The sequence below is a fragment of the Theropithecus gelada genome, chromosome 2, assembly GCF_003255815.1.
Source record: "Theropithecus gelada isolate Dixy chromosome 2, Tgel_1.0, whole genome shotgun sequence".
Taxonomy (NCBI): Eukaryota; Metazoa; Chordata; class Mammalia; order Primates; family Cercopithecidae; genus Theropithecus; species Theropithecus gelada.
This window is the reverse complement of record NC_037669.1, coordinates 173,858,737-173,879,866: the sequence shown is the minus strand read 5'-3', so window position 1 is coordinate 173,879,866 and position 21,130 is coordinate 173,858,737. Positions and strand designations below refer to the sequence as shown.

Here is a 21,130-nt window from a genome sequence, read left to right as displayed (position 1 = left end):
AGATGGGTAGATTGCAAAAATTTTCTCCCATTTATAGGGATGGGCAAGGACTTCCTGACTAAAACACCAAAAGTAATAGCAACAAAAGTCAAAATTGACAAATGGGATCTAATTAAACTAAAGAGCTTCTGCACAACAAAGGAGACTACCATCAGAGTGAACAGGCAACTTTGCCCACTTTTTAATGGTATTATTTGCTTATTTTTTGCTATTGAGTTGTTTGAGTTAGTCGCTTGATGAATAGTTTGCAAATATTTTCTACCATTTAATAGATTGTCTCTTCACTCTCTTGATTGCTTCGTTTGCTGTGCAGAAGCTTTTAGTTTAATATAGTTCCATTTGTCTATTTTTGTTTTAATGTCTGTGCTTTTGAGGTCTTAGCCATAAAATCTTTGCCTAGATCACAACCTAGAGAACGGGAGAAAATTTTTGCAATCCAGCCATCTGACAAAGGGCTAATATCCAGAATCTACAAAGAACATAAATGAATTTACAAGAAAAAAACAACCCCATCAAAAAGAGGGCAAAGTATATGAACAGACGCTTCTCAAAAGAAGACATTAATGCAGCCAGCAGACATATGCAAAAATGCTCATCATCGTTGGTCATCAGAGAAATGCAAATCAAAACCACAATGAGATACTGTCTCACACCAATTAGAATGGCGATCATTAAAAAGTCAGGAAACAACTTAGGATGTGGAGAAATAGGAACGCTTTTACACTGTTGGTGGGAATGTAAATTAGTTCAACCATTGTGGAAGACAGTGTGGCAATTCCTCAAGGATCTAGAACTAGAAATACCATTTGACCCAGCAATCCCATTACTGGGTATATACCCAAGGGATTATAAATCATGCTGCTATAAAGACACATGCACACGTATGTTTATTGCGGCACTATTCACAATAGCAAAGACTTGGAACCAACCCAAATGTCCATCAATAATAAACTGGATAAAGAAAATGTGGCACGTATACACCATGGAATACTATGCAACCACGAAAATGATGAGTTCGTGTCCTTTGCAGGGACATGGATGAAGCTGGAAACCATCATTCTCAGTAAAATATCACAAGGACAGAAAACCAAACAGTGCATGTTCTTACTCATAAGTGGGAGTTGAACTATGAGAACACGTGGACACAGGGAGGGGAAGATCACACACCAGGGCCTGTTGGGCAGTGGGGGGCTGGGGAAGGGATAGCATTAGGAGAAATACCTAATGTAAATGATGAGTTGATGGGTGCAGCAAACCAACATGGCACATATATACCTATATAACAAACCTGCACGTTGTGCACATGTACCCTAGAATTTAAAGTATAATAATAAAAAAGAAAAAAATTAAAAACTAGTAATCAAAACCCTAAAAAAATCTTTGCCTAGACCTTCCTATGTTTCATAGAAAAGTGTTTCTCTGTTTTTATTTAGGAGTTTCATAGTTTTGAATCTTAGTGTTTAAGTCTTTAATCCATCTTGTGTTGATTTTTGTATATAGTGAGAGAGAGAGAGGGGTCCAGTTTCATTCTTCTGCATACTGATACCCAATTTCTTCTACACCATTTATTGAAGAGGGTGTCCTTTTTGCAGTGAATGTTCTTGGTGCTTTTGTTAAAAATCATGACCAAGTGGGATTTACACCAGGGAAACAAGAATGGTTTGGCATGCAAAAGTAAATACATGTTGTGCATCACATCAACAGAATGAAGGATAAACAACATATGATCATCTCAATAGATGCAGCCACATGGCTGTAAACATGTGGATTTGTTTTGGGGTTCTCTATTCTGTTCCATCTGTCTATATGTTTGGTTTTATACCATTACCATGCTGTTTTGGTTACTATGGCCTAGTAATATATTTTGAAGTTAGGGAGTGTGATGGGTCCTGCTTTGTTCTTTTGCTCAGGATTGCTTTGGCTCTTCTGGTTCTTTTTTTGTTTCATATGAATTTTATGGTTTTTTTTCTATTTCTGTGAAAAATGATCTTTTGATAGGGATTGCGTTGAATCTATGTATTGCTTTGGGTAGTATGGCCATTTTAATGATATTAATTCTGATCCATGAGCATGGAATATCTTTCCTTTGTGTCCTCCTTAGTTTCTTTCATTAGTGTTTTGTTGTTTTCCTTGTAAAGATCTTTTACCTCGCTGGTCACATTATTTTTCTGGGTATTTTATTTTTTTGGTAGCTATCGGAAGTGGGATTGTTCTCTTGATTTCTTTTTCAGCTATTTCATTGTTGGTATATAAAAATGCTGCTGATTTTTGTATGTTGATTTTGTATCCTGCAACTTTACTGAATTTATTTATCATACTTGAGTCTTTGGTTTTTCTAAATATAGGATCCTGTCATTTGCAAGGAAGTACATCTTCCTTCCCCCACCCCCCCATTTTGGATGCGTTTTATTTCTTTGTCTTGACTTATTATTCTGGCTAGGACTTCCAGTACTATGTTGAATTTGAGTGGTGCAAGTAGACATCCTTGTCATGTTTCATTTCTTAGAGGAAAAACCTTCAGTATGATGTTAGCTGAAGTTGATATTGTTATATATAGCCTCTATTATGTTGAGGTATGTTCCTTCTATGCATAGTTTGTTGAGAGTTTTTAATCATGAAGGATATTGGATTTTATCAGATGCTTTTTCTGCATCTATTGAGATGATCATATGTTGTTTATCCTTCATTCTGTTAATGTGATGTATAACATTTATTTACTTTTGCATGCCAAACCATTCTTGTTTCCCTGGTGTAAATCTCACTTGGTCGTAGTGTATTATCTTTCTGATAAGCTATTTAATTTGGTTTGCTAGTACTTTGTTGAGGATTTTTACATCTATGTTCATTAGGGATACTGTTCTGTAGTTTTCATTTTTTTTTTTGTTCTATTCTTGTCTTGTTTTGTTATTAGGGTAACGCTGGCCCCATATAATGAGTTAGAATTCCCTCCTCTTCAATTTCCTGGAATAGTTTCAGGAGGATTGATGGATTGATATTAGTTCTTCCTTGTGTGTTTGGTAGAATTCAGCAGTGAATCCCCCAGTCCTAGCCTTTTCTTTTTTTTTTTTTTTTTAATTATACTTTTAAGTTCTAGGGTACATGTGCACAACGTGCAGGTTTGTTCCATATGTATACATGTGCCATGTTGGTGTGCTGTACCCATTAACTCGTCATTTACATTAAGTATATCTCCTAATGCTATCCTTCCCCCTTGTCCACTCCCCACAATAGGCCCCGGTGTGTAATGTTCCCCTTCCTGTGTCCAAGTGATCTCATTGTTCAATTCCCACCTATGAGTGAGAACATGCGGTGTTTGGTTTTCTGTTCTTGCGATAGTTTGCTGAGAATGATGGTTTTCAGCTGCATCTGTGTCCCTACAAAGGACACAAATTCATCCTTTTTTATGGCTGCATAGTATTCCATGGTGTATATGTGCCACATTTTCTTAATCCAGTCTGTCACTGATGGACATTTGGGTTGATTCCAAGTCTTTGCTATTGTGAATAGTGCTGCAATAAATATACGTGTGCATGTGTCATTATAGCAGCATGATTTATAATCCTTTGGGCATATGCCCAGTAATGGGTTGGCTGGGTCAAATGGTATTTCTAGTTCTACATCCTTGAGGAATCGCCACATTGTCTTCCACAATAGTTGAACTAGTTTACAGTCCCACCAATAGTGTAAAAGTGTTCCTATTTCTCCACATCCTCTCCAACACCTGTTGTTTCCTGATTTTTTAATGATTGCCATTCTAACTGGTGTGAGATGGTATCTCATGTGGCTTTTCATTTTTAAGAGACATTTTATTACTTTTTAAATCTTGCTACTCATTATTGGTCTGTTGTTTTTCATTTCTTCCTGCTTCAACTACTTGGAAAGTTGTAGTTTCTAGGAATTGATCCATTTCCTCTAGGTTTTTCAGTTTGTTAGCATATAATTGTTCATGATAGTCTCTGATGATCTTTTGTATTTTTGTGTTGTCAGTTGTGTATCTCCTTTTCCATTTCTGATTTTGGTCTGGGTCTTTCTCTCTTTGTTAGTCTAGCTAGTGGTTCATCAATTTATCTTTTTGAAGAACCAACTTTTTGTTTTATTGATGCTTTGTATTGTTTTTTAGCCTCTATTTTGTTTAATTCTGCTCTGATCTTTTTTATTTCTTTCTGTCTGCTAATTTGGGGTTTGGTTTTTCTTGCTTTTCTAGTGTCTTGAGGTGTATTGTTAGATTGTTTAAAATCTTTCTACTTTTTTGATGTATTTTATTGCTATAAACTTCCTTTTTAGCACAGCATTTGCTGTGTCCTACAGGTTTTGGTATGTTGTGTTTCCACTTTCATTTGTTTCAAGAAATTTTTCTACTTACATTTTAGTTTCTTTATTGACCCAATGGTCATTCAGGAGCAAATGTTTAATTTCCATGTATTTGTGCAGTTTCCAAAGTTCCTCTTGTTATTCATTTTTAGTTTTATTCCATTCTGCTCTGAGAAGATACTTGATATGATTTCACTTTTTAAAAATGTGTTGAGACTTGTTTTTTAGCCGAACATGGTCTATCATGGAGAATGTTCTGTGTACTGAGGAGAACTGTATTCTGCAGTTGTTGAGTTGTTGGATAAAATGTTCTGTTAACATCTGTTATGTTCATTTGGTCTAATGTCCAGTTTAAATCCAATGTTTCTTTGTTGATTTTCTATCTGGAACCTCTGCTTACTACTGAGAGTGGGGGTGTTAAAGTCCCTTGGTATTGTTATATTAGAATCTATCTCTCTCTTTAGATCTAGTATAATTTGCTTCTGTTTTATTTTATTTTATTTTATTTTTTTTGAGACAGAGTTTCACTCTGCCACCCAGGCTGTAGTGCAATGTGCAATGGTGCATTTTCAGCTCACTGCAACCTCCAACTCCCAGGTTCAAGCAAATCTCCTGCTTCAGCCTCTCAAGCAGCTGGGAATACAGGTGCCTGCCACCAAGCCTGGCTAATTTTTGTAGTTTGTAGTACAGACGGAGTTTCACCATGTTGGCCAGGCTGGTCTAGAACTCCTGACCTCAGGTGGTCCACCCATCTCGGCCTCCCAAAGTGCTGGGATTACACGCGTGAGCCACCGTACCCAGCTGCTGTGCTGCTTTTTTAAGATATCTGTCTTTTTGGTAAATTTCTAATTTGTATCCTGAATTGTTTTTCTGATTTATTTATATTTTTGGACTTTTCTTATATCTCACAGAACTTCTTTTGAAACAATAATTTGAATTCTTTTTCCAAGATTTTGTGAATTTATTTTTGACTGGAATCTATTGTTGGATAATCATTCTTCTCCTTTGGAGGCGTCATATTTCCTTTATTTTTCATGTTTCCTGTGTTCTTACATTGATGTCTGCACAGCTGGTGTAATAGTCACTTCTAATTTTTAAAATTGGCTTTCATATGGGAAGACTTTTTCCTGAGGATGAATCTACAATGTTGGTTGGGTAGCGTACTTCGGCTTTGATTCTGGGTGAGTACAGTTGTGCACTCTCTGTATGATTTCTTTCTCTATAAACGGTGTCAGTAGTATCTGAGATTTCCTCAGCGGCTTAGGGTATAGTTACTACTGAAGGCTGTGGTGTGGTTTTGCTGGAGACTGGGACATCAGGTAGGCTAGTCTTCAGTCAGGGGAGGCATCGGTGGGACAGCCTGCCTATCCCGGGGACCCTGGATGGCATACACTGGCACTAGTCTTAGCAGGTCCAGGCGGGTCTATTTTTGGCCCTCCAAGTGGCTTACTTGGATGCTAGTAGTGGCAACCATGGGCTGGACAGGTAGAAGGGTTCTCATGCCCCTGAGCAGCTGGTGTGTTATGAGTGATGGTAGTGGCAGTTGTAGGACTACCCTCTAGGTCCCAAGTAATGCATGCTGTTGTTGGTGGCTGCAATGGGCTAGGCAGGCTAGTCTCCCGGCCTACAGGCAGCACATGCTGGTAGGTGCCAGCTGTGGTTGTAGTGGCTTGGTGGGTAGGCTCAACTTCAGGCCCTTGGGTGGAGTGTTTAGGTGCCAATGGTGGTAGACTAGGCTGGGCAATCCCGTGGTCCCTGGACTGTATGCTCTGGCATGGAGGAGAGGGTGAAGCTGGGCTAGGCTAGCTGGTCCTCAGGGCCTTGCAGTTGTGTGTACAGGTGTTGGCCGTGGTAGGCAGGAATGGGGCAACCTCTAGGCCAGTGGCAGAATGCCACTGGGTGGTGTTGGTGGGGAGGCAATGTTTTTAGTGATGGCAGCCTACGCCAGCAGATGTTAAGCATGTGTGCCACTTATGGCTCAGCCCCAGGTATGGTAGCCCATGGTTGCTTGTTCCTAAGCCCTGGGGTCAACAGCCAGCTCTTCTTTTGAACCTCTGTCCCAGCACTGCTGGCTTCTAGGATAGTGCATACTCTGTTGGGGGTAGTGTTCTAGAATGGTGCCTCGCTCAGCCCTGGTGGTAGCCTGCATCTTGATCATGCCTCCTACCTGGGTGTGGTAGCCCACGGTTGCTTATACCTAAGCCTTGTGGGCAGCATCCCATACTTCTCTCGCACTTCAGCCCTGGTGCTACTGGGTTGCAGGATAGCATGCAGTCTATTGAAGACAAAGCTCTTTTTTTTTTTTTTTTTTTTTTTTTTAGACAGAGTTTTGCTCTTGTTGCCCAGGCTGTAGTGCAATGGTGCGATCTCGGCTCACTGCAACTTCTGCCTCCTGGGTTTGAGTGATTCTCCTGCCTCAGGCTCCTGAGTAGCTAGGATTACAGGTGCCTGCCACCATACTCAGCTAATTTTTGCATTTTTAGTAGATACAGGGTTTTACCATGTTGGCCAGGCTGGTCTTGATCTCCTGACCTCAGGTGATCTGCCTGCCTTGGCCTCCCAAAGTGCTGGGATTACAGGTGTGAGCCACCGCACCCGGCCATGGGTCAAGGGGCTCTCCCATGGCTAGAATTGCAGGAGTCCATGGTGATAATGTGGACCACTGAGGGTCTCTCACTCACCCTTTCCCTGTATTGTAGTCTCCCTTGGCTCCCAGCTGATCTTGGCTGAGCAGGCTGCCTCACTTCCTTCTCCTTCTTCCTTTAGGTATTGCCTGCCACTTTTCTACTGAATTCCAGTATTCTCTCTTGGGTGACCTATTTGAAGCATAATTATCTACTCACTATATTGGTTCTTCTTAGTGGAGGAAGCAAGTACAAAATGCCCTTACTCAGCTCTCTTGAATTGTTACTCCTGGTAACTAATCTCAAGGTGTGGCAAGATACAGAAACAAATTGTGGTCTTCCAATCTTTTTTTTTCTGTCATGACGTCATTTGTCTGCAGTAGAGTTTGATTCCATTTCCATGTCATCTGCCTGAACAGGAAAGTACAAAAGGTGTTGGTATCCAAGACCAGGTTGTTATGAGCTGTGTAGGGAAGTAAAAGTTGTCAAAACATTATCATATTCTCTAATTAATTGACCTTATAAAGTTGACCTCTATTCAGGCATCTCTTGTGTATATCTGCTTCTCTGGAATTCCTCTTTGTTAGTCCATTCCTTGCTGATGTGAAGATTCTCTATTACAAGGCAGATATTATTTATTTGTGAAACAAACTTGCAAATCTGGCTAAAGATGTAGAATTTTATGAAGTTATTGAAAGTGATGGAGCTGAGCTGGTGGAATATGACAAATAAGGCTCAGGCAGAAATAGGTCACCTGACAATGAAGCAAGAGAGTTTTTTGTTTTTTTTTTTTGTTTTTTTTTGAGACGGAGTCTCGCTCTGTCGCCCAGGCTGGAGTGCAGTGGCCGGATCTCAGCTCACTGCAAGCTCCGCCTCCCGGGTTTACACCATTCTCCTGCCTCAGCCTCCCGAGTAGCTGGGGCTACAGGCGCCTACCACCTCACCTGGCTAGTTTTTTGTATTTTTTTAAGTAGAGACGGGGTTTCACCATGTTAGCCAGGATGGTCTCGATCTCCTGACCTCGTGATCCACCCGTCTCGGCCTCCCAAAGTGCTGGGATTACAGGCTTGAGCCACCGCGCCCAGCCAGGAAGAGAGTGTTAACAAGGAAGATGATGAGGCTATGTTTGGAAAAACAAAGAATAGCAGAGGTCTTTGGGGAAAAAAAATAATGAATCCTTCCAATATATTCACAAAAATGAACTCTTTTTCTTGCAAAATCAAAAGTGAATGTTGGATCATGTTATTTGAATGTTTTTTCAGAAAAAGTGTTCCAAAAATGTCAGCAGAATTCATTCTTGCTTTGTTCTAGTTACCAGGGCAATGTTGCAGTATAACTTAAATTTTGTTAAATGTAAAGTAAAATACATCTTGGTTTTATAATTTATTTAAAGATGTTGTTTCAGTCTTTCCTCCTGCCCTTTAATATGAAATTTGGTGTTATTTTGAAGTGGGTTTACTTAACTGGCCTCGTTCTGGTACTATCATTCTAGAATAACCAGGATATACCTCTTCCCTTGCCTGTAACTTTTTATAGGTAAGCTTGCCCAAGGTACTCATTCTAGTTGGAATGAGTTGGAGGAAATCATTTAGTATTACCTCATTTGTAAAAAAATTAATTTACTTTTCTGAAAAGAATGAGTTAGTATCCTTATTATTTTATACCCCAGTTTCCTGAGATATTTGCTGCAAATTTGAAGAATTTTGGAAATAAGTCTGTAGGAAGTCTAGGTGAGAAATATGTTTGCACTATGTATAAGAGAAAACTTCTTGAATTAGGAGAAAACATCACAATATTATTAGAAATTACCATAAAAAGTATGGTAACATCATAGATACTTATAACCAAGAGGATTAATATAGTTATTTGTTTAGCTATCAGACAATTTGTTATCCATGTCCACTCCAGGTCCTAGATCATGAAAAAAGTGGCTCTTATCCTTTCGAGTTTTACCTGGTCCTCAGCATTGACTATCCAGACTCCATCACAGAGGGAGGTTAGATGGGAGGACCAGAAGTTAGGATGCAGGGAGAATCTCTTCAGTGTTTTGAATAAGTTCTTGAAATAGATGAAGCTAATGAAGAGATGCTTTTTCTGTGAATTTCTCTCTTCAACCAGTACAGAGGCCAACAGAGACCTCTGAAGATTCCTTATTGCCTAAGAAGGGAGAAGTCTGTTCACCTTGGTAAAGCCTGTCAGATAGTTCAGAACTTCCCTAGAGACAGAGTTTCAAGTTAGCACCATAAATTGGGCACAGATGAAGTTTCATAAAGTCCTCAAAAGTCTTAGGTTTGTGTCTTTATTTATTTATTTATTTATTTATTTATTTATTTATTTATTTTTGGAGACAGAGTCTTGCTCTGTCACCCAGGCTGGAGTGCAGTGGCCTGATCTCAGCTTACTGCAACCTCCACCTCCCAAGTTTAAGCGATTCTCCCTGCCTCAGCCTCCTGAGTGGCTGGGATTACAGGTGCCTGCCACCACGACTGGCTACTTTTTGTATTTTTTAGTAGAGACGGGGTTTCGCCATGTTGGCCAGGCTGGTCTTGAACTCCTGACCTCAGGTGATCCACCTACTTTGGCTTCCCAAAGTGCTGGGATTACAGGCGTGAGCCACTGCATCCATCCAGGTTTGTGTCTTTATGTACTAAAAAATGTTATAACAGCCCATTCCTTAGGTGGTTCACATAGTTCTTTGAGGTCTTGTTCCTTCTTGGCCTCATCTCTTTATCCTGTCAGTGTCTCTCCTAGACTCATTGAGGTCGGAGTGAAATTTCTGTTCCTTTGAAAGTTATTCTTTTTGTTACTTCTGATCCTCTGACCGTGCTAGTCCTCTGCCTGAAGCACTCTATCCCTCCCTCTTTGTAGGTCTTTTATCTCCTGCTCAAGCCACTGACACTGGTTTTGCTGGGGGAAGATTGAGGCTAAGATTGTTCATTTGGAATTTCTTTGCATTAAATTATTTTGATTGCTTTAAAAATTTTGGAAAACACAGAAAATTATGAAAACATGAAAATTTACTATTGATACCACCCTTAGAAACAGCTATATTAACTTTTGCTATATTTCCTTCTAATCTTTTAACAATTTTGTGCTTTTTTCCTTCACTTATCTGATAGATTATTATGCACATACAAAACTACATTCTGCTTTTACCCAGAGTATAACTTTTTAAACAGCTGGATCATTGTTTGAGAATGAAATTTGTCTTTTTGTCTCTCTTTTACTTGAAGCTTCACAACCTTAAACATATAAGCAAATAAGCTTTAACAACCCAACATCTCATGTAGTCCTCAAGCAAATGATGATTTCCCTTCTTCCCATCACCTAACTTGGAGCAAACATCTAGCTCTTATATTATTATTTCTCATGCAATATTATCTAGGGTATTTTAGGTAAATGTGTACACATATACACACACACACACACACACACACACAGGCATAGTCAGCCCTTGATATCCAAGGGTTCTGCATCTCAGATTCAACCAACCACAGATTAAAAAATTATTCAGGAAAAACAATAAAAAACACAACAATAAAAATATTTACGTAGCATTTACATCATATTAGGTATTATGAGTAAGATGATTTATAGTACATGTGAGAATATGTGTAGGTTCTGTGGATTTTGGTAACCATGGGGGTCCTGGAATTCCTGAGGATAACAACGGATGACTATATATACCAAAAAAGTCATGAAATTATAGAGGTAGAATGGACTCTGAAGAAAACCTTCTTAAGCCTCATTTGATAGATGTGGGAGATGAGTAAGTAAGGTCCAAGGTCCTGAGACAAAGCCGTGGCTGGTACTCTTTTCTCTTATGCCTCACTGATTCCCTTGTTCTTTACTAATCAATGCACATTTAAAATTTGTTTTAGGTGTGCACCAGGGAAAAGTATCACTTTGATAACCAGACTTACTGCTTCTTGTATAGCTCATTCACTTGGCTGTCAATAGGCATGAAATGAAAATGTTCCTACCTTCCCAGGAAAGAACTGGTTGTTCCTTGGCTGCAGATAACCACCAGAACCAGTTTTAAACCTGGCCAAATCAATAAATGACAGTTTCTCGTGAGTACAGGAGTTTCTGAGAGCCAGGCAGTAACTGATAGTCACATTCTGGGAGCCACATTTCCACAGCTAAAAATCAACCAATCCCCAAACAGCCTTGTGAAACCTGGCCTTTCCTAAATTTTCCTATCCACTTTGCTCCAAGAAATGGGGCCTTCTAAGTACACTCTCTGTATTAATCTGTTTTCATGTTGCTAGTAAAGACATACTTGAGACTGGGTAAGTTATACAGGAAAAAAGTTTAATGGACTTACAGTTCCATGTGACTGAGGAGGCCTCACAATCATGGTGAAGGCAAGGAGGAGCAATTCACATCTTACATGGATGGCAGCAGGCAAAAAGAGCTTGCATGGGGAAACTCCCATTTTTAAAAATCATCAGATCTCATGAGACTCATTCACTGTCACAAGAACAGCACAGGGAAGACATGCCCCCATGATTAAATACCTCCCACCAGGTCCCTCCCACAACATGTGGGAATTCAAGATGAGATTTGGGTGGGGACACAGCCAAACCATATCACTTTCCTGTGCTATAAATTCATCTTTTGTTATACATAGTGATTTGTGGGCTCTTCCTTCTTTAAGCGTCTCAAAGTTAACATGTTTAAAACAGTACTTTTGATTTTTCTCACTCAATGTGTGAGAATGCCTCAGTTTTAGTTTTCCCCATCCGCTAGTCCAAACCCTCATCATCTCTTGCTTGGACTATTGCAGTAGGCTAACAGGCCTCCCTGCTTTGGATGCTTGGCTCTTTATACTCTGTTCTCAACATTGAATTTAGAAGGATTTTTTCAAAATCTCAGTCAGATTATGTCAATCCTCTGCCCAGAGCCTTCCAATGACTTCCCTGAATAAAAAATCCAAAGGCCCTGTTCTTATTTTGCAAGGGCCTTAAAACTTTGACTTCTGCTGTCTCTCTCACCCCAATCCCTATTGCTCTATCTTTGCTCACTCTGCTCCAGCCCTACTGGCTTCCTTGCTATTCTTTGCAGATTACAGTATTCCTCCCTCAGGGACTATGTATTAAACTACTCTGCTGTTCTGACCTAGACATCCAAATGGATCAATCCCTCAAAGAACTCAGATGCTAATCTTACCAAAGAACTGTTCTGTGACTGTCCTAAAATAGCATGCCCAGTACTCAATAAATCCTTAACCTTGATTATTCTCCACTGGTCACCACCTGATATGCAGTTTTATTTGTTTTTGTGATCAGAATGTAAGCTCCATGAGTACAAGTGCATGGGTTTGTCCTCTGCTGTACTCCTGGGTTTATAACAGTACTTGGCTGATCACAGTTGATGAGTATTTGTTAAATATTTGAAAACATTCTGAAATTTTCATTAATTATGTAGAAGAAATACCTCTAAGAATGCACATTTATGTCCTGATTTTAGGGGCCAATATGATCCCATTTGTATTTGATGGGTTTCTGATTGGGTGTACATTCCATGCTAGGTTTAGTACGGGACACAGAGAAAGAACAAAGACCTATTAAGAATAGCAAAATAAGTCAGTGAGAATTCCCTAAATAATCATTTAGGATGAATTTCTTCACATATATTCTTGTGTTTTGTTTTAAGTTTGGCATAGATGTGAATTTTACTTTTTCAACTATCTAAAAAAATAGGACTCTGTCTCATGAATTTGAGGTGATACTTATTTTGAAACAGACTTGAATTCCTCCATTTTTAAACATTGAGTCAAAGATGGCAGATTGTTTTGGTTTATCTTGTGTGTTAATGAAAACAGTGCTACAACATGGAAAGGGCTGTGACATGAGAGAGACAGAGTGTGCTACAAATGACGGTCAACGTTGTCACTCCTGCCATTTGCATCAGTTCCTGGGTTCAGTTAACCCTGCTTCTTTATAATAGCACAGCTTCGTGGACTGAGTTTTTACTTGGAACCCTCACATCACATATTTGTTTCTGTTACTGTGTAAGAAGTTGAAACCCTGGCTACTCTTTCTCTTTTCAAATAATGTGTCTCCAATGCTTTTCCTTCTTTTTATATTGATGGCAGAAGGTGGCACCCGATGCTGACAGCAGAATGGCAGGTGATCATGGATGGGGGTGGCGGGAGCTGATCACGCTGCCATGTATTAATAGTCCTGTGAAAACAGTGGCATAAGTTCAGTCATAAGAGGGGACAAATATTTGCCCGCTCATGAATTTGCTTCTGTGTGGCTGCTATATTGAGACATGGCCTCAAGAGAAATACTATCTTTGCAGACAGACAGATTTTTCAGGGCTGCCCCCATGCCACTCTGCTGAACGCTACTGTTCCCATATTAAACATATCTGCAGAGTCACTTTCTCTTCAGCCATCCCCTGTACAGACTTACGTGGAGGGGAGGGATGGCAGGAGCACAGGAGTGGGAGTCTGGCACCTGGCTCTATTACTTATTGTGTAGCTGTGGGCCAGACGCTCAGCTCCTCCAGGCCACAATTGCTGAGTCAGTAAAATAAAGGTGCCTGTCTTTACAATCTGTCACTATTATTCATGGTAATTCTCTGGTTGCACTAAGCTGTGTGTTTCCTAGTCCCTCAACTCTTGGCAAACATATATATGTTTATATATGTGTGTATATATATGTTTATATATGTGTATATATGTGTGTGTGTGTATATATATAGTCTTACAGAGCATGCAATTCCCCTTGAACACCAGCACTTCATCCCATGTGCCCCGTCCTTGCAGTGGGTTAAGGGCTGAGAGCCAGGGAAGGAACAACTGCTCTTTCAGAGGTCAGCGCAAAGAGAGGAGAAGCCAGAGGACTCAGACGCCAGGAATTCTATTTACATTTACAGCAGCAGAGGCCACGTAGAAATATTAATAGCTTTGGGCTTCAGTTCCCAAATTACAAAACAAAACAAAACAAAAATGCCATTTGGTTGGAACAGAAATTTCAACTCAGATTTTTCTGAAACTCTTTATTTATATATACTTCTTTATTAGTTAAAAAAAAAAATTCTGGAATTTTTGTTCTTTTCTTTTTCCTGGGAGGTGGAAAGAAAACAACCTTTTTATATTTATATTAATATGAAAAATCACTGGAAAAGTCATGAAATTTCCTCATGATGACTGTATATGGCTAACAGTAAAAATACCAAGTGTACACATATTTGTAGCATGAATCATCTCTTAAAATGCCCCATGGCTTTTCCTTTAAATAATGAAAAGTAATTAGCATTCAGCATCACTAGGTTGCTAGCAGCTGTTGCAACCTGATCATTATTTCTGTTAGATCTTTGGGATGTAGTATCTTTGCCCTACAATTCAGACTACATGCTGTCTTTGGCTAACTCAACACCTGAATGAAAAACTTCTCATGAGCCCTCTTCCTAATTATAAAAATTAAAGATATCCTCTCTGTATTAGGAGCTTTAGAATAACCATATTTTTAATAAGTGCCCCTATAGATTTTGAATTCACAATGTATTTCAAATTTGGCTTATTTTTCTCAATGCAGGGTGTGTCCGATCTGAAGTCAGGATGAACCCATAGTACAGTTACTAATGTGGCCTTGGATAATTCTGCCTGGCTGGCAGTTTCGGGATTGGTTGAATCCTGACTCTATTTTCAGAGGAAACTGGGCTTTGTCCCCTTGGCAAAAAGGGGTCACTGGCAAGGTGCTTGGGCCAGAGGAGGGGCCAAGGTGTTGATGGCAACTGTGGTGGGCAGCACAGCTGCCAGGAGTCTTGGTGATGGGAGGAAGAGTAATTCTTAGCCAGTGATATTCTTTGGACATCTTACTCAACATCGGGGGACTCTAATCTATAATGAGCACTCAGGAATATAAGGCTTTGGGAAGCGCCTACTATCAACCTCCTTCCCATGAAGTCAGTCTTTGTAGATGGAAGGAATGGTGAGTGACTTGGGGTGGAGCGTGAGTGGGGTGGGGTGGGGTGGGGAGTAGCACCTCTAGTGGCAGAAACTACAGAGGTTCATCCTAACTTTGAGGAAGATGGTTGTCATTCACTCAGGTTTGAGATGTGCAGGTTTGGGGGCAGAGCTGAATTTCTCAGGATCATAGAGGAGACAAAGATGAACTGTACCCAGAGGCAGAGGATCAATATGGGACAGGCCAGGCCATGGGTGGCTTGGGTCCACAGCTCAAGTAATTGCTCTGTTTGACAAGGGGGCAGATCTTTATTCTTGCTGGATATACAATCAGCTCAGTTGTGGAGGTAGGAGATGTGGGAGAAATTATATGGATTCTAGTCTAGAATAGCTTCCATTATCTCCCTCACTTTTTCTTGACTGAGTATGAAATAGAAGATGCTTTGTGTTTTAGGCTTTCGTTAACGTGTGTACCAAGCACCACTATGGAACCAGCTTAGAGGGCAATGTGAGCAAGTGTCACCTGGCCAGGACCACCTTCTGCTTCCAAGTTCCAGTGCCTGGCAGCTCTCAGCCTCTCTCTCACCTCAGGAGTTCAGTCTGTGCTATGTTGGCCTCTTCCACACAAGATACACTGTGGTTAGAACAACTACAGGTGACTGGCCTCATATCATGGAGAACATCTTTCAAATTGTTTATGAGGTTTCAGGGTTGAAAAGCCACAGAAGGCTTTCATGGGAAGCACCTTAGGCACTGGACCTTGGCCCAGCCATGTAATGAGAAGGTCAGCGTGACTGGGAGGGAGTGAACAAGGGGCAATGGAAAGACATGAGGCCAGAGGTGTAATGGGGAGGCCAGGCCCTGGAGGGCCTGTGAGTCATGGTATGGACTGTGGTTTTTATTCTGAATGAGATGGGGTCTGTTGGAGGATTTGGGCTGAGGTTTGACATGAATGGACTTGTGTTTGTAAAGAATCATCTTAGCAGATGTGAGAGAGTAAAGGAAGGGGCAAAGCTGGAAGCAAAGATGCCAGATAGGAGGCTTTTGCAATGGCTCAAGCAAAAGATGATGGTGGCCTGAGCCCGGGTGGTGGTGGAGGAGATAATGAGAAGCAGATAGGTTGTGGAGACAGATATTTTAAAGGTAGAGCAGACAGGATTTGTGGAGGAATTGGCAAAGAATGTGAGGGAAATAGAGGAGGCAAGAAAAACACCAAAGGTTTCTGTCTGGTTACCTAGATGACTGGAAGGATCAGGCTTGAGGGGGAGTTCATAAAGTCAGTTTCAGACATGCTAGCTATCAAACTGAGATTCAGGAAGCCATGGGTTCTAGTTTCAGTCTGGGCTCTGTTGCTCCAACTTTTTGGGTACAAGTATCCTCAACAACTGATGTGAAATGCACCTTGCATTGTGCACATTCTATGACCTATGAAGCAACATTGGGAGCTGACTGAAAAGCTTTAACATTTGTCTGCATTTACTACTAGCTATAACCGGATGTGGGACAGCTGAGCGACAGAACAGAAATTGTTCACAGTGGTCCAGCAGGGTCAGGACGGGATGTGGGTGTCACCAAAGAGCATAGACTATCCCTACCCCAACTTCTTCCTTCCAAGCTAACCTCAGCTTCTGAGCTCGTAGAGCCATGTCAGTGGAGGGATTCTGTCTTGACTGATGTGTTCCCTTAGGTTTAAATCTAAGTGAGAGGTGCCTAAAATGAGACCAATATGTGTTTACCTTTACCACACTGATTTAAATCAGAGAACTGGTCATCCATGTGTATTTGAGTAGCTGCTGGGTGCAAGGCCTTGTGACCACCTCTGAATTTGATTAGTGTCTTTCAAAAACATTGCAAAATTGCAATTGTCCTTATTTTAAAGACCTTTGAAGGTTGCAACTAAATCATTCTTTGCTAAAGAAACATACTTTTTGAAAGCCTCTCAAAATGCAGTTGAGTGAATACTTGTAGCATTTGATGACATTGAAGTGATACTTTTAAGTTAAATAGTTCTTTAGAAATCTGACGATGGTATTTTGGATACTGGCTGTATTCAATATTTGAAGCAAAAATCCAGGTGTTTTTCTTTTTCCCCCCCCGCTCTGAACAGACCTGTGGCAAATACACCTTCAGTTTCTGCCATAATATGACTTATCCAGTGACTGTGACTTCGATTTCAAAGGGTTCCACTGAATCTCACTATAGAACTGTAGGGTAATATTGGTGCTTTGCCCAGAATCCTCCTGTTCTCACCCTTTTGGTTTTGGCACCTTCCTGTCCAACAACACTTGCACCAGCCACCCGCAGGTTCCTTGAGTCTGCCTTGCCTGCAGGCACAGAGAGCCAGTGGGAGTGTCTGGGAATGTTCCATCAGTCCCTCCTGCAGCTCTTAGCTAATGGCAACAGCTTCAGTAGTATAGAAAAGCCCAGTGCCGTTGCCTCAGTATAGGACAACTCTGAGTGGTAACTTACATTCCAGAGCCCCACTGATTGGGTTAAGAGGAGATTTTGCCTGATGTCATACCCTTGCTTGGATTTCTCCTCTTCCCTTTCCTGTTTCTGCCACTCTCTTACTGGTCTCTCCTGAGAGCATGTTTTCAATCATGAATTTGCACACACTAATCTTCATCTCAGGGTCTGCTTCTGGGGAAACTAATTTAAAAAAAACTTTATCCCTGTGTTTCCCAAACTGAGCACCGAAGTGCCCCAGGGCTACAGAGAACTCCCAGAGGGCACTGTGAGCTATTTTCAATTTTCTAAAAAACAAAACCCTAAACACCCTCAGTGCTCCTCAACATCCATCAGATACAGCAGGAACAACTGAAGGCAGTTTGTGATTTCAACGTTAGGTCATAGGTCATCCTGCCTTCCTTTAGCTGATGGCATATCTTTCAGAAGCTGAGTTTTCAGTGGTTGCTATGATAAAAAAACAAGTACTCTATTAAAGTCAAGGGGAAGAGAAAACAAGGATGGTGAAGTCCAAACTGATTTCCAGGCTTGAGAAGTTGTTTTGTGTCCACTAATGCACACACTTGCATTAATAAATAAGTGTGGCTATGAAAATAATCTTTTGATGTAATGTATTATTTTTTTTCAAATGGATACCAATTTGTTATGGCATAAATTCTTACCAAGTTGGGCCTACCTAAATTTTGGAACATTTTGCTCTTTCTTTTGATCTTGGGATACTATGAAATATTGCTGAGTGAGTAAGGGTGGTGGCATAAACCAAATAAGTTTGGGGGGCCTCTCCTCCACACTGATAAAGATAGTTTAAATGTGTTTTGAATTAAAATGGGTGAAGTGTTCAAGTACCAAATAACAGTCCCCAGTGCAAATAAACTAAGTGCTTTGTGTGTTCTTTATACTCCTTCATAGCCTTGTATTTTTATGAATTGTCACACTGGGGTTTTAAACGTGAACATGTTCTCTTGTTTTCTTATTTCAGAGAGTGGGTTAATCGAGCCCCATCTATTCATTTTCTGAGAGTGTTAATCTGTCTGAGGCTACTAATGAGGGATCCATGTTATCAGGTTGGTTGGAAAATATACGTATATATATTTTACTTGTTATAAAGTCATAATAAAAGACTGGTGGGCTTTTCTTTGAAGTAGTCCATGTTTACTTTTTGTTTTCTCTCTCACAACTCAATAGCTTCCCTATATGGGGAATGTCTCATCTACTATTTAAAAAGATTTGAGAGGAGCGCTTTAATGGGGACAAAAAATTTGTATATTTCTGTTGTATTACTTATGGGGTTAAGTGGATTGAACTTTTTGGTCTATGTTTTCTTTGCTACCTGGCATTTTAAAACATTTACCTTTCAAGGAGGTATACGCTTGGCCACAGCTTCAAACATGTTCAAGGTCAAGCAGCTCCCTAGGTCTAAGTCAGCAGTGATGAGTGGTAGCCTGCTCATGTGGCTGAGAAGCAGCCAGTGGAGCTTTATTAGCTGCTCCAGGGTCAATCCCTTCCCAACCTCTAGAGTCAAATTTGAGTTAGAGGTGAGCAAGGAGCCTCCCACTTTCCCCAGAGGAGGGCACTGAGGTCAAGAATCTTTTCCTGGTTGGGCGTGGTGGTTCACACATGAACCACCATGCCTGTCCTCTGATTTTAGTGCCTCTCAAACTTTAATGTGCATGGGAATCACCTGGACATCTTGTACATGCAGAATCTGATTCAGTAGGTATAAACAAGATTCTTCATTTCTAATAAGTTTCCCAGGGATGCTATTGCTACTAGTTCATGGCCCATACTTTGAGTAGCAAAGACATAGTGCTTTAGCTGTGAGGCTCTAAAGAAAAGCTTACTTAACACTTTTTTTTTTTTTTAACCAAAAAAGTATCTCCTTTTATGCCCTGTCCTCATAAGCTACTAGGAAGCTCACACCTTTAATTTTGAACTCGATGTTATTGATGAATTATTATTTGAGTCAGCATATGTTTCCTTTAAGTGCCAAGTTTGGAAAAGTAACCATCCTCTGTTTTACAGGGAAGCCCAATGCCATCCCGGTGGGAGCTATCTTATTTTCTCTTTGTTGTTTGAAATATTTGGGTTATCCTGTAACTCTACCTTCCTCATATTTCAGAAGTAACCATATTTTCCATACTCGGCATTTGAGAAAGTATTTTGGTACCAACCAGCCACAGAGCCTACTCTGATTGGACTCTTCTGGGATTCATGGGCACTACACATCTTTCCATTAGAAGAATAGTCCTCTTCCTCATACTGTGTTCTAAACTGGCCTTGTGCTATTGTAATTTAGTTAACCACAGCCCTTTGGATATGTGAGCCAGGGCATCCTTGAAATGGCTTTCTGTCCTTGTTGCTCACAGTTTTCTGGGTAGGTAAGCATCCTTATTTTCCTGTGACCAACCATACAGAACTGTGTGTTCCATGCATTTCTGAGCTGCTTTTTGCAATTCTGTTTGGGTCATGTATAAATGAGCATGGGTCATACGTTTCCTTTTGCCTGGATCAGTCTTATGTGCTCACTGTTCCCACTTAATTATTCATAGCACCCTCTTTTATTCCCCAATGTGTCTCAGTTTAGATGAAAACATTCTATGTATAATATTAATAAAGTTTTCCAGGAGGAAGGTCCGGTTAATCTGACTTGAACTAGCAAATATTTGTCCTAGAGATGTTCTGTTTGTTCAGAAAAACTGTTGATAAGAGTGTCTTACTCTGCTAATCTCCCATCTAAAGTTCTGCCTTTCTTAGTCTCGTTCTGGGTAGATTGAACAGGGTTGACTGTACTGCCCTCTGAAGGAAAAAATTCAGAGACGACTTTGTTTATGAGATTTTGTGACCAAGACACATATTAAACGAATATTGTCCTGCTGGCCAGCCTCTCCATAGAAGGGAATTATCTCCGAGTCTGTCCTCCCTGGCACTCTTTCCGTACAGAAGACCACGTGCTCAGGCAGTTGTTCAACATCTTGAGGTGCCAAGAATTGTTGGCTGAAGTCACAAAGCTATGCTGGGGTTTACTATGACTTGTGACTTACTTACGCCAGTGACTGTCGGCATGCCTTTTTCTTGGGTATCTGTTCCTTTCCTCTCTTGTTTGGTCAGTACTGCAGGGTCCATAGCGGCTCTTCCAAACCATCTTCACTTTTCTCACCCAAAGCCTCTCCTACCCCATGATTCTTATCAAATTATATCATCCTCTGTTTTACAGGGAAGCCCAAGGCCATCCCAGTGGGAACTATCTCATTTTCTCTTTGTTGTTTGAAATATTTGGGTTATCCTGCAACTCTACTTCCCTCATATTTCAGAAGTAATATTCCTCCTCCTGGCCAAGGCTTACTCTTCTACCTGCTCTCGCTCTGTTTTTCCTTACCATAAAAATGTCCTTCTCTTGACCCAGCTATTCCTTCAAGTCCTTCTCCTACTTTCATACTCTATTTCTTGAAAGGTCAGGCTATGTCTCTTGAATCCAGTTCCTTTCCACCAGGACTGATGTATTGCATAACTTGCACACTGAATTCTATGGACAAGGTTCTCTCTGGAAGCCATTTGAATAGACCACACTGGGCCGTGCTGCCGTCCTCATTCCTTGACTTAGAGGTTGCAAACTGGTAGCTTGTAGATTGGATCTTTCCTGCCAGTACAGAGTTTCCACTATATGTTTAGTGAATGTTCCAACCAGGAAAGACTGGAAGGAATGACAGAGAAGCTATTTTGAAGATATAATTGTTTAGAGTTTTTCAGAATTAAAGGAAGACACGTATTGAGATTTCAGTTGCAGCTGGAGTCCCAGGCAGGATAAAGA

The 21,130-nt window shown here is 40.5% G+C and overlaps 1 protein-coding gene across 2 annotated transcripts in view; it reads left to right on the top strand.

The window, feature by feature from the left end:
• Nucleotides 1-21,130, top strand: part of NEK10 (NIMA related kinase 10) — a 263,478-nt gene that overhangs the window by 31,938 nt on the left and 210,410 nt on the right. For both annotated transcript variants that reach the window (XM_025376245.1, XM_025376246.1), the window contains exon 7: nt 18,302-18,386. In XM_025376245.1, the coding sequence (XP_025232030.1) occupies nt 18,302-18,386 (85 nt within the window). The remainder of the gene's footprint in view (nt 1-18,301; nt 18,387-21,130) is intronic.